At 40.3% G+C, this 13,620-nt stretch overlaps 1 protein-coding gene across 2 annotated transcripts in view; it reads right to left on the reverse strand.

Annotated features, from left to right (window-relative positions):
- nicn1 (nicolin 1) overlaps nucleotides 1–11,432 on the reverse strand; it is a 31,186-nt gene extending 19,754 nt beyond the window's left edge. The window contains exons 1-2 of one of the 2 annotated variants that reach the window (XM_043708525.1): nucleotides 11,219–11,432; nucleotides 3,523–3,671 (exon numbers count right to left, since the gene is read on the reverse strand). In XM_043708525.1, coding sequence (XP_043564460.1) covers nucleotides 3,523–3,658 — 136 coding nt within the window. In that variant the 5' untranslated portion in view covers nucleotides 3,659–3,671; nucleotides 11,219–11,432. The remainder of the gene's footprint in view (nucleotides 1–3,522; nucleotides 3,672–11,218) is intronic. The other variant, XM_043708526.1, reaches the window with a different exon arrangement.
- Nucleotides 11,433–13,620: the final 2,188 nt, after the last annotated feature.

The following is a 13,620-nucleotide window of genomic DNA, read 5'->3' on the forward strand; positions in this document are numbered from 1 at the left end:
GGGAGTGTTGCTGAACAAAGAGATCTTGGAGTGCAGGTTCATAGCTCCTTGAAAGTGGAGTCACAGGTAGATAGGATAGTGAAGAAGGCGTTTGGTATGCTTTCCCTTATTGGTCAGAGTATTGAGTACAGGAGTTGGGAGGTCATGATACGGTTGTACAGGACATTGGTTAGGCCACTGTTGGAACATTGCGTGCAATTCTGGTCTCCTTCCTATCGGAAAGATGTTGTGAAACTTGAAAGGGTTCAGAAAAGATTGTTGCCAAGGGTTGGAGGATTTGAGCTACAGGGAGAGGCTGAACAGGCTGGGGCTGTTTTCCCTGGAGCATCAGAGGCTGAGGGGTGACCTTATAGAGGTTTACAAAATTATGAGGGGCATGGATAGGATAAATCGGCAAAGTCTTTTCCCTGGGGTTGGGGAATCCAGAACTAGAGGTTTAGGGTGAGAGAGGAAAGATATAAAAGAGACCCAAGGGGCAACTTTTTCACGCAGAGGGTGGTACGTGTATGGAATGAGCTGCCAGAGGATGTGGAGGAGGCTGGTACAATTGCAACATTTAAGAGGCATTTGGATGGGTTTGGGGGGATATGGGTCGGGTGCTGGCAGGTGGGACTAGATTGGGTTGGGATATCTGGTCGGCATGGACGGGTTGGACCGAAGGGTCTGTTTCCATGCTGTACATCTCTATGACATCATTATACTTGATTTGCAGCATAAATCATAAATATTAATGCAACTTTGTCTTAAATAATACTTACTGGTAGACAGCCTTCTCATTCACACCCTCAACTGACTAATCAGACATCATGGAGATTGTGATAATACAGTACACCTCTCATATTCCATATATATAATTATGATTATTATCTCCAAAAATAGTGATTCACTGCAACTACATCCACCTATCCAGTTTATTTTCCTAAAACTAGACCGAGAATTGTGCTCTCTCTCGTTGGGCTTATCTGCTGGCTAAAATAATTCTCCTCAATGCAGTTCAAGAATTGTGATTCCTTTGTGCCCCTCACACTATTTGTATCCCAGTTGATATTTAGGTAATTGAAGTCACTAAATATTATCAATATTATTTCTGCAGTAAAATTTTCCTACACGTTTGCTTCTCTCACAATTGGGAGTGAAAGTAATACTTGGGAGTTAAAAGTGCATGCTTCGCAGTGTAGCTGCCCCTAGTTTCAGAGCTCAACCCATAGTCTCATTTGATGCTTAATTTTCTATATCATCTGTCCTCACAGCTGTAACTGATTCTTAGTAATGCTAGGCCCCACTTCGGGCTTTTGCAGTGCAGTGATAAAGTCCATGTCTCTGCTTTTAATATATACCTTTTCATACAGCCAAATTCCTGCACTATACTCCCTGCATCCTCTGTCTTTCAGTGTCACTCACTAATTTTCTGCCTGCTATACCTTGCTCTGGATTTGCCCTCAGATCCCCATCTCCCTTGTTTGGCTTGTACAGGTTCCATCTTTTTCAAAACTCAGAAATCTGATGCCCAACCTGCCCAAATCTGGAATGGTTTAGGATTCTTTAAATCTTCACAACAGAAAACTGACACAACCAAATTAACTTGGATTTGCTCCACCTGCAGCAACACATTAGCAGTTACTCTGGTTTATTGGCCAAAATCTCTTCAGACCAGTAATCAATGTTGCATTGCTAATTTCTCACCAATCTTCTTCTCTTGCATCTATGCTCTGCATTTCTGTGCCCAAGTTCTGATGCTAGATGCTTACGAAATCTACAGGAAAGGTTCAATCAAGCTGAATTGTTGTAATGTCAAACCATCTTTCTAATAGCATCAACTACACCATTTCAGTAAATAAAGAACTATAAATGGTCTCAATATCTCACTGAAGCGTTAGAGAGACAGTCAGTTTATAAGATGAATGTGTTGGGTATGTGTTAGGTAAATGGGTGAAGAGTTGGAATGGAATATTCAGAAATCTGATGGAAGAGTGCCATTGGTGTCATAGAAATGTACGGTGAGTCAGGTGCTTACCAATTTTATAGTTACCCAGAAGTTAGAGCAGATTTTAATCCCTTCAACATTTCCTGAATAATGTTTCAAGTAAGTAAAAGTCTCCACTTTAACTCAGAACTGGAGAGTTTATTGGGGTCTTCCAGATTGAGGTTAATTGCCCATCACAAATTTAAACTTCCTGGACAATTCCTGTGTAGCTCGTGGATTGGAACTCTTGATGGGGCATGTTGCACATCATTTAAGGCATGTTGCTGCAGCCCCTATAATCTAATCAAATGATTTGGGCTGTAAGCTAACAAATTGTACAATTCAACCACATTACAAACAGCTCAGTTGCCTGGATGGCTGGTCTATGATGCAAGATATCACTAACATCAATTCTTGCCCCAACTAATGTCACCATAAGGTCTCTCCCTCTCAACCTTTCTCTTTACCTGAGGTATGGTAAACCTTAGGTTAAAGCGCTCATCACTGTCTAATGAGAGAGCACCCATGGGGGTTGGTTAGCTCAATTGGCTTGATGGCTGGTTTGCAATGCAGAAGACACCAGTAGCATGGGTTAAATACTGACTGAGGTCACCATGAAGGCCTTGCCTTCTCAACTTTGCCAGATGTGTGATGACCCCCAGGTTAAACTCATCACCAGTTGTCCCTCTCTAACAGGAAAGCAGCCTCTGGGACTGTGGTGGTTTTATTTATATTTTTAGTCAAGAATCTATACACCTGATTTAAAAATGTTCAATGTCACTGCCTTCACCTTGCTGTTGGGACATAAGTTCCACAGATTCATGATCCTGAACAAACTTCTCTTTCATGTCCATCCTAAATGGGCGACCTCTTATTTTTAAACTGTATCCCCTAGATTAGGCCCTCCCACAAGAGAAAACAGCTTTTCAGAAAAATGGCTTCACCCACTGGCAAGAATACACAGTATACTTCCATTTAAGGGGAAGCTAGGCAAGCATGAGGAAGATTGAAAAAGAGGGTTACAACAATGGGTTTAGGTAAGGAAAGATTAGAGGGTGCCTAATCAGAACATAAACAGCAGCATGGAAGCTTGAGTGAAATTACCTGTTCTGCGCTAGTGATCCCATGTCATTCTATTTTCATTTGTTGTATTTTGTAATTTTCCTACAGACTAATTTGCACCAAGAACAGGCATGCTGGAGATAAAAAAAAAGAAATATTTTATGTCTACATAAATAATCAACCTCTTCCCACTTCCTCTAATCCTTCCAGCACCCACCTCCAACTTTCTGAATTCTCTGCTCCTTTCTATCTGGCCTTTCATTCATTGCCCATTATTTTGTCCAATTGTTGTTATTAAATTTCCTCCCTAAACTACCCTGACTGTCTCTCTTTTCAAGAACCTCTTTGAAGCTTACTTTCTCCCAAGCACATGCTACTTCTTTAATTTGTCTAACTATCTGCCTAACCATATACATTAAAATGGAATATAAAGGTATTAATATTTCCATTTTTAGTTTTGTCCATTAATAATTATGTTTGAAAAGCACAAGACTTACATACATTTATGATTCTTTCCCGTGGAAAAGTCACCTCAATAACATACACTCCAGGTTTTGCCAAGTCTGTTCTCACATCGCCAGTCTGTAGTGCAATTGGGCTTTTGATTATACATGCAATGCTTTCATCTGCCATTTTAGCTGTGTGCCTAGAACAGGAGATTGGTGTTAGATGTAGCCAAATGAGGTCTGTGAAATAGTGCAAGATTGACATTACAATTGGATAGTATTTAACAATTTCAAATTACTTAATTAGAACAATTTCATAATTATAATTTGAAGCCTCTAGCCTTTTATGAAAAACTATTCAATATTATATCTACATTACCTACAAAGCATGCTTGAGATAATAGAGCAGAAAATAAATGCTCCAAAACAAAAGCCTCAATTATAACTGTGATTTCCAGAAGGCATGAAGAGGATCCTTTAAACAAAACATTGATTTTTTTTTACAAAATGGACACTTGCCAGGTGCAAGTTGGCTACTATAAACCAGAGGACATACCAAATCCATTATGCCAAAACCCATTATGCCAGAGATGGGACGAATCATTCCATATTTCATTATCTAAACCACACAAAGCTTTTTGACAAGATGCAGACGGATCTTGTTAATTTAAGTGACTTAACCCAGAACCCTAGTCACGTGACTTAATTGCATGGCTTGAACAGCTTTTAGCTATCTTTGACGTCTTCCCTCAATCTGCTTTTATCATTAGTAAAGTATCACATTCCTGATGAAGAGCATATGTCCGGAACGTCAGCTCCCCTGCTCCTCGGATGCCGTCTGACCTGCTGTGCTTTTCTAGCGCCACACTTAATGTAAAACATGCCAAGGAACTACACAGTAGCATCATAAAACAAGCTACAGAGACACATAAGGAAATGTAGATCACACGAATGTTTGTTAAAGAGATGGGGTTTAAGGAGAAACTTAAAAGAAGGAAATTGAGATAGACCGATGGTGAGATAGGAAGAAACTGCAAACTTAGAATTTGAGCAACTATTAGGCAGTGTTGGAGCAAATGAAATTAGACATTTTCAAAAGGACAAAATTGGAGGAGTGTAGATACTTTAGACAGTTCTGTGGCTACCAGTAAGTTACGAGATATGGGAGAATTGAATAAATGAAGGCATTTAGTGGTTAGCACTGCTACCTCACAGCGCCAGAGACCTGGGTTCAATTCCCACCTCAGGCGACTGACTGTGTGGAGTTTGCACATTCTCCCCGTGTCTGCGTGGGTTTCCTCCGGGTGCTCCGGTTTCCTCCCACAGTCACAAAGATGTGCAGGTCAGGTGTATTGGCCATACTAAATTGCCCGTAGTGTTAGGTAAGGGGTAAATGTAGGGGTATGGGTGGGTTGCGCTTTGGCGGGTCGGTGTGGATTTGTTGGGCCGAAGGGCCTGTTTCCACACTAAGTAATCTAATCTAATCTAATCATTTGTAAAAAAGGCTGTGAATTTCAAAAAGAAGGCATGCTGAACTGAGATTGAATGAGAGCTGTTAGAACAGCACTGAAACATGAATAGGAGTTGATGAGAGTCAAGACAGATGATGGAATTTTGAAAACTTCATGCTTATGGTAGCAAACCGTTGGAAACCAGCCAGGAGGTGACTGAAATGCAAATAAACAGAGACAGGAGTGGCATAAAGACAGTAGAAATAGGAGCAAAACCAGTGTAGCAATTGAGGTAAAAACAATGACTGCAGATGCTGGAAACCAGATTCTGGATTAGTGGTGCTGGAAGAGAGAGGGTGGAGTGGATAGGTGGAAAAGGAGATAGGCAGGTAGGACAAGTCCGGACAAGTCATGGGGACAGTGCTGAGCTGGAAGTTTAGAACTAGGGTGAGGTGGGGGAAGGGGAAATGAGGAAACTGTTGAAGTCCACATTGATGCCCTGGGGTTGAAGTGTTCTGAGGCGGAAGATGAGGCGTTCTTCCTCCAGGCGTCCGGTGGTGAGGGAGCGGCGGAGCCTGTTCTGCTAATCAACACGATAATGATGGATCTTGAACGCCAACTCCATTTTCCTGCCTGCTCTCCATTTCCCCGAAGGCAAGCACAAGTTTAAATAAATTTAATGATCAACCATCCACAACTCTCTGATGCAAAGAAGAAATTTCTTTCATCTCAGTCCTAAGTAATAGGCCTTGTATTCTGAAATTGTGCCCTGTGTTCTAGGCTCCCTCGTCAGTGGAACAATATTTCACAAACAAAAACTGAAAATGCTGGAAAAACTCAGGAGGTCTGGCAGCATCAATGGAGAGAAATCCGAATTAACTTTCGGGGTCAATGTGACCCTTCTTCAGGTTGGAATCCAAAACCTTAACTCCGATTTCTCTCCGTAGATACTGCCAGACCTGCGGAGAATTTCCAGCAATTTGCTTTTGTTTCTGATTTCCAGCATCTGCAGTTCTTTTTTTGAACAATATTTAAGTACTTGTACGGTTCAGCCCCTCTGCCATCTTGGGTGTTTCAATGAGACCACCTCTTATTCTTCTAAACTTTAGAAAACATGGACCTGACCTATCCAGCCTCTTGCCATATAACAAAACTCACAACCCAGGAATCAGTTTTGTGAACCTTCCCTGTCCTGCTTGCAATAGCATTAAGTAATATTATGGAGGTGAAAATAGGCAGTTAAAGATGCTGTGAATATGACAGCAGAAGGTCATCTCATAGCAAATGTGATTCAAAGGATGCAAACAGACTGGCTTAATCTCAGATAATTGCCAGACAACAGAATCTGTGGAATGGCATCGCAAACAAAGGCTTAGTCTTCCCAACTTTAAATGGAAGAAATATCTTTCATCTAGTACTAAATGTCAGAAAATCAGTCTGAGAACTTGGTAAATCTGAGGTAATCAAGAGATGGTGGCAAGGTACAGAGTCAAGCTTAGAGTGGTGCTGGAAAAGCACAGCAGGTCAGGCAGTATCTGAGGAGCAGGAAAATCGACATTTCGGGCAAAAGCCCTTCATCAGGCTCTTGATGAAGGGTTTTTGCCCAAAACGTCGATTTTCCTGCTCCTTGGATGTTGCCTGACCGGCTGTGCTTTTCCAGCACCACTCTAATCTTGACTTTGATCTCCAGCATCTGCAGTCCTCACTTTCGCTTGGCACCATCAAGCATTTGAAAATTGATGCAATGCTTTTGGATGATGATGCTAAGGGGCAGAATGTGGAGAAGAGATAAACTAACAATCAATAAACTGTTGGAAATAATCAGTAAAACTAGCAGCATTTGTGGAAAGAGAAACAGAACTAATGCTTCAAGTTGATCACCCTTCCTCAGAAATGAGATAAAGCAGAAATTTAATAATTTTAAAGTAAAGGATGGGCTGGTGTTATGTCTTCCATAATAAATCTTGCCTTTTGTTTTATTGCCCACCTTTATCTGCTTAAAACCTATTATTTTTCCAATCTTCCCAGTTACAATAAAAGATCATCAATCTGAAACATTAACGTCATTTCTCTCTTGACAAAAAGAATTCCAGCTGAATATATATGGCATTTTCAGTTTTTATATTTCAACAGAAATATTTCCTGTTTGTCTTCAGGTCGCTCCAGGGTTTGCTCAATGATTGTGCACGTTAGCCAGATTTTTATACAGCAGTGGCCGACACAAAGGAAAAGGGAAATCAGATGTAGAGGTTATTGCCATACAAGTATGATCTTATCTATGGGTTATGATTGCAGAGAATATATGCTGAGCTGTGATACCTTACATTTGAAAAATGACTACACCACAATTTCAATTGAGTTGATAAACACCATTCACAAGGTAAGGCTTGCACCACTTGAGCCACAATGAAAACTGTAGTTATTTACAAACAGAATAACTTGTTTCATGCATTAAAGTTATGTTATTTTAAAGGACCAGAAGAAAATGAGAAAGGGTGCTGGCTTTACTTGGGCAGGGGGGGGGGGGAGGTGTGGTTTAGTTCAAGATTTGAGCTTTAGTAATTATGCTCCTTTACACAATAGTTAGGTAAAATGATCTAAGTGTTCAAATTATTTGAGAAGATTTGTAGCTCGGGTGCTCGTTGTTGTGGTTCTGTTCGCCGAGCTGGGAATTTGTGTTGCAGACGTTTCGTCCCCTGTCTAGGTGACATCCTCAGTGCTTGGGAGCCTCCTGTGAAGCGCTTCTGTGATCTTTCCTCCGGCACTTGTAGTGGTTTGAATCTGCCGCAGTGGACAGCTGGAACTAACAACCGGAAGCGGCAGATTCAAACCACTACAAGTGCCGGAGGAAAGATCACAGAAGCGCTTCACAGGAGGCTCCCAAGCACTGAGGATGTCACCTAGACAGGGGACGAAACGACTGCAACACAAATTCCCAGCTCGGCGAACAGGTCTAAGTGTTTAATATCTCACATTATCATAATGTTCTGCTTGTGCTTTAGTTGTTTCAGTACAGACTAACATCCATATTTCACCAACAGTAAAGAATAACGCTGAAAGATTTTGAATGGAAATTACATAAAAATGGGTCTTGAAGATTTGAAGTGATGGGACTGTGACTATTCCTTTCAACAGCTTGTTTTATTGTGGGATTGGCCTTAGGAAGGAAGATTGTTGATGTGCTACCTTGGAAACAAATGGCCTTTGCAGTTTTTGTGGATAACTGCCTTTACACATTTTATCATTGCTGAAGTGTACCAGGTACTTGTTTCTGTCAATTTCTAACAAGCCATTTTATGTTTTATAGAACATAGTCTATTTTGCTCCCTTCGCGGTGATTCCTATTCCAAATTTGTTAACAAAAAAATGCCCCGTTCAGAATCACATAGCACATCCTTGGAAACCTTTATTCACTTTTACCTATGATAGGTTTACTGGAAGCAACAGGATAACTAAAGGCTGGCTCTTCAGAGCTCAAAGCATTTTTAACATTGGTTAAAAAGAGAACTTTGTGGTAGGCACACACAAAGCGGATAGATGTGTTAAGACCAATAATGGTTTCAAGTATTACTAAATAATGTAGCACATTAATGTAGCATTGTCTATCTAAATGGAGAGTTCAGAGGGCACTCAATATCTCCTGGATCTGCCAACTGTCATGATTTTGCTAGAGACATAATTGTTGCAGTGAAAAAGAAGACAGTGTACAATATACTAAGCTTTGTAAGCAGAAATGCGACAATGTCACTAATGCTTCTGAACTTACTAAATACTGTACTGTAGACTACACTTCAGATACAGTCCAACTATATCTGACACGTGAACTCCTTCATATTATTTTTCTTTCTACTAATGTGTCTGCGTGGGTTTCCTCCAGGTGCTCCGGTTTCCTCCCACAGTCCAAAGATGTGCAGGTCAGGTGAATTGGCCATGCTAAATTGCCCGTAGTGTTAGGTGTATTAGTCAGAGGGAAATGGGTCTGGGCGGGTTACTCTTCGGAGGGTCGGTGTGGATTTTTTGGGTCGAAGGGCCTGATTCCACATTGTAGGGAATCTAAACTAATCTAATCTAATACAAAAGGTGGTAGTAGAGGGTTGCTTTAGAGACTGGAGGTCTGTGACTAGTGGTGTATCACAGTGGTGAATCGGTGCTTGGTCTGCTGCTTTTCATCATTTATGATTTGGATGGGAACGTAAGAAGTATGATTAATAAATTTTCAGATGACATCAAAATTGGAGGTGTAGTATACAGCAAAAGTAGTTACTTAAGAGTACAATGAGATCTTGATCAGATGGACCAATGGGCCGAGGAGTGGCAAATGGAGTTGAACTTAGATAAACGTGAGGTGCTATATTTTGGTAGGGCAGGACTTATACACTTAATGGTAAGGTCCTCTTTGCTGAACAAAGAGACCTTGGACTGCAGGCTCATAGTTCCTTGAAAGCAGAATCTCAGGTAGATAGGATAGTAAAAGCACCATTTCGTGTGCTTTCCTTTATTGGTCAGTACATTGAGTATAGTTGCTGAGAGCTCACATTGCAGCTGTACAGAACATTGGTTAGGACTCTTAAAATTGCACTCAGTTCTGGACTCCCTGCTATAGAAAGGATGTTGTGAAACTTGAAAAGGGTCAGAAAAGATTTACAAGAACATTGCCAGGTTCAGAGGTTTGAGCTATAGGTAGAGGCTGAATAGGCTGGGGCTATTTTCCCTGAAGTGTCAGAGGCTGAGGGGGTGACCTTATTGAGGTTTATAAAATCATGTGGGGCATGGATAGGGACAATAGACAATGTCTTTTCCAAGGGTAGGGAAGTCCAAAACTGAAGGGAAGGAGTTTAAAGTGACACAGGAAATATTTAAATGGGACCTCAGAGGCAACTTTTTCATGCAGAGGGTGGTGTACGTATGGATTGAGCTACGAGAGGAAGTGGTAGAGGCTGGTACAACTAGAACATTTAAAAGGCATCTGAAAGGCTATACGAATAGCAAGAGTTTAGAGACATATGGCCGATAAAGCATGGAGCTGGAAAAAGCACAGCAACTAAAGCAGCAGCGGTGTCAATGTTTCAGGTCAGAACCTTTCATCAGGACCTGATTAAAGATTCCGATCTGAAACGTCTACTGCCCTGCTCCTCTGATGCTGCTTGACCTGCTTTACTTTTTCCAGCTCCACACTTTATTGACCCTGACTTTCCAGCATCTACATTTCTCACTATCTCCAATTAGAGGGATCAGGGGCAAATGCTGGTAAATGGGGTTAGATTTATTTCAGATATCTGGAAGGCATGGATGAGTTGGATCGAAGGGTCTGTTTCCATGCTATATTCATCTGTGATGCTGTAATGCCTTCATAGCGGAATTGTGAGCAATACTGAAGGCTTGGAAAGTCTGGGTACAGTTATGGCTGATTATATTCATAGGCAGAGCAAAAGCCGAACAGGCAAAAGACAAAATAAATAGGCAACATGTACCTCATCCATCAGATTTTAACTGGACAGTTGTGAAGTGCGCATGCAGGTGACTAAGAGGTTAGCCACAACCAACCAACACTTTATTGATGCAAGATTACATAATGATCGAATAAAAGGGTTTTCTGGCTTGCTGACTGAGAAATTGTTTATTGTTTGTTTGAATCTGTAACATAGCTTCACATAAACACTTCTAATACATATAATGTACATTATTCTTTAATTTGAAAATGTCAACTCAAAACATGTAGACAAGTAGATGGACATGCAGAGCTTATTTTTAGACGCAGAGCACATAAAATAACCAGAAAACACATTAACAAGTGCTGTATGTTTTTCTTCCCACTTCCATCAGCAAATAGATGTCATTACAACCATTTGGCAAAACTGGCAGAGATTACCAATCCTATTGCCAGTTTTACTTGCGTCAATTAAATCCAGTTTGCAACCAAACTTTGTTTCAAAGCTCCCAGTACACGTATTCCCCCACACGGTGATTTTCAGAGCTGAAGGGTCAGGCATCTTTCCAGTTATGTATGTGCAAGAAAACAAACTAAAAAAAAAGGTAAAGAAAACCAAATACATAAAGGACTCGGGCAAACGTTGCTGGTATCAGGCAGAGAAATCTCTATTTTATATCCAGTATTCTGAAAATTCTGTTGGCAATAGATTACATAACAAACATTTTATTTTTAAAGAACAAAATAGGCTAACAATGACCACTTTGATCTGAATGGGCTGGGCCCAAAACTCACCTAACTCCCCCAGTAGCTACATACTGAGGAAATGACAAGGCTTCGTTAAAAGAAAAAAAAAACACATCCTTACCGTCGCTTTACAAATTTCGGAAGACAGTAAACTCTCAGCCACTATTTCCCAATTCTAACTGAACTGAACTGAACTGAACCAGGATTGCTGTATCAAAGAAGGGAGGGTAGGTCAAAACGACGCGCGACCATAGCGACCGATGACGTCATCCCGCAAGGACGGGGTTACGTGCTCAATCCGGCAGGTCGCAGTACGTACTCTCTCCACTTCTCCCTCGGAGGAGCGGGAGGGAGGTCACGTGGGGGGGGCTGGGCCGTTGGAAAAGGCGCGACGCTGCACGTGATATTGATCACGTGGCCACCGTCTATAAATACAGGGTTCGCCCACTCCCACGTGTAGATACGAAGACAAGTGTTGGTGGTTGGGGAAGTTAATTTGTTGGGCAGAGTTTATTTTTAATACGCCATCGGTTACATATAAATAAAGTCATTCACGCGATGGCGTGTTGTGGCACCAGTCTAGTTATACTAATGCAGGAATTAATTTTTTTTGTCACGCTTGTCCATAGATTTTACGAGCAGAGCTCAGTTTAGAGTGACTTTCAAAGCTAAGCTCTTTGAATGTGAAAACCGCATTAAATTATTAGTCAACAATTAATTCATCAACATTTAACTGAAGAAGAAACATTTGTTTGCAAAAAATACTTGGTAAAAAGGCTGTCGTAAAGTTGCATGCCTGAGAAACACGACATTATAGTTAACCAGCAAGATTCCTAAAGTATAAATATTTAAAAATCCAAGGGGGAAACAAATGTGACGTAAACTGTCTGAAATTGGATGCAAAACACTTTGCTCCTAAAGGAATTACCTGGAATGACTGAGCTGGAGCTCAGCTTTCACTGTTCTTGTGTTTTGTCAAGAGCTGACAAATGTGAGGGTTGTTTTTGGATGTCAATTCAAAACTTCAACCTCCCTTTTAAGTGGTTGAATAACGAGCACAATTCATCATTATAAATGTAGTTCTGCTTTGCTAATGCAATATAGCAGTGAAGCTAATGGCTTTCAAACATTTTCAGCTTTCTTTAGAGTCAAAACACTTTGGCAATTAGTGCTAATCTGCCAAAGCCTTGACTGCTGATCTGTAAACTTTGTTAATTTGCTTACATTCAATTCTGAATTTTCAACATTTTGGTTTTGGCCAATCTGATTTTTGGTAAGCTCTTTTACTTGAAATGTGGTAAATCTAAGCTCATTGCCATTTCTGGAAAAATTCTAGTGGATTTTAAGTGTTCTCTCCAGCTGATTCAGTTAATTCTCTACACCACATAATTCACATTTAAAAAAAACATATCTGTAGCTTGTACTCCTGTTTTTACAAGTACTATGGTGTACGAGACAAAAATAATTAGCATAAAGTCCAATCTCTCCCATGTTTATCGTCTACCAGAGTACTTATATGCAAAATCATAATGGTACCCTTGAGGCAGTGACTAAAATGTTGGTGGTGGACATGTCCATTTATTCAAATAGAATGTTTTAACTGGAATACATAACCCCTGAATTGTGAAGCAAACGTAAATTCTAAACTTATCAGAAACCTAGCAAGTTGGTGGTATATCATGAATTTACAAGTATCTGCAGAGGGTGCTAGATAAAACTGAAGTCAGTTTTGATGCAGTAATGGTAAGGGAGTTAAATGAAAAAATACAAAAGTTTCAAGTACCATTCTTGACAAAACCCATTTAGCAATGCAAAGTGGAACTACACATATCAGGCTAATGAGAACGTAAAAATTCCAACAGGTATTATGTGAAAGCTTAGGTTTTTGATCAAATTGTTAGAATTTGTGGAACACTTAAAGCTCAGTCTCATTTGTGAATGTAGACCTTTGTTAGTTCTTGTGTCACCTAAAATATCTGGAATGTAATTTATAAGGTTGTAGGAAACCTGAGCTCCCTTTACTTAACTGACCACTCTGACCCTAACTCTATTAAAAATGCTGCTCCAGTAGCAGGGCTGCTAAACATTAACTTAATCTATTCAAGTCCATAAAATCTTACATTCTGTTTTCTTTCAAGCCTTGTGAATCTGCTACTTACTTCCATCCTTCTGATTCTGCTGTCTGATTTTAATTTAGTGTCTTGGTATAAAATTCCTTCATAGGGTGCTTTGAGATTTCTAGTGGGGGTGGTTGCTGTCCAGTCAATTTTCAGAAAACACTCTCTTATGCTGCTGATTACACTGAAATTCTTGTCTGATTTTGGTTTCAGACTGTTTAACATAAATTTTAAATTTGATTGGCTTTGAAGGGTTGTGTTTTGGTGTAAATCAATTGGTCAGATTTGAATTGTTTTTCAAACAGCGATGAAGACTGAGATACCTATTTAATACCCAATTGTGTGTCTTTTGGAACAGCCTGTCTTCCAGCAGTTCTATATACTGGCAGCATTTACTGTACCTTAA

This window comes from Chiloscyllium plagiosum, chromosome 18 (assembly GCF_004010195.1).
Source record: "Chiloscyllium plagiosum isolate BGI_BamShark_2017 chromosome 18, ASM401019v2, whole genome shotgun sequence".
In the NCBI taxonomy this organism is placed as follows: Eukaryota; Metazoa; Chordata; class Chondrichthyes; order Orectolobiformes; family Hemiscylliidae; genus Chiloscyllium; species Chiloscyllium plagiosum.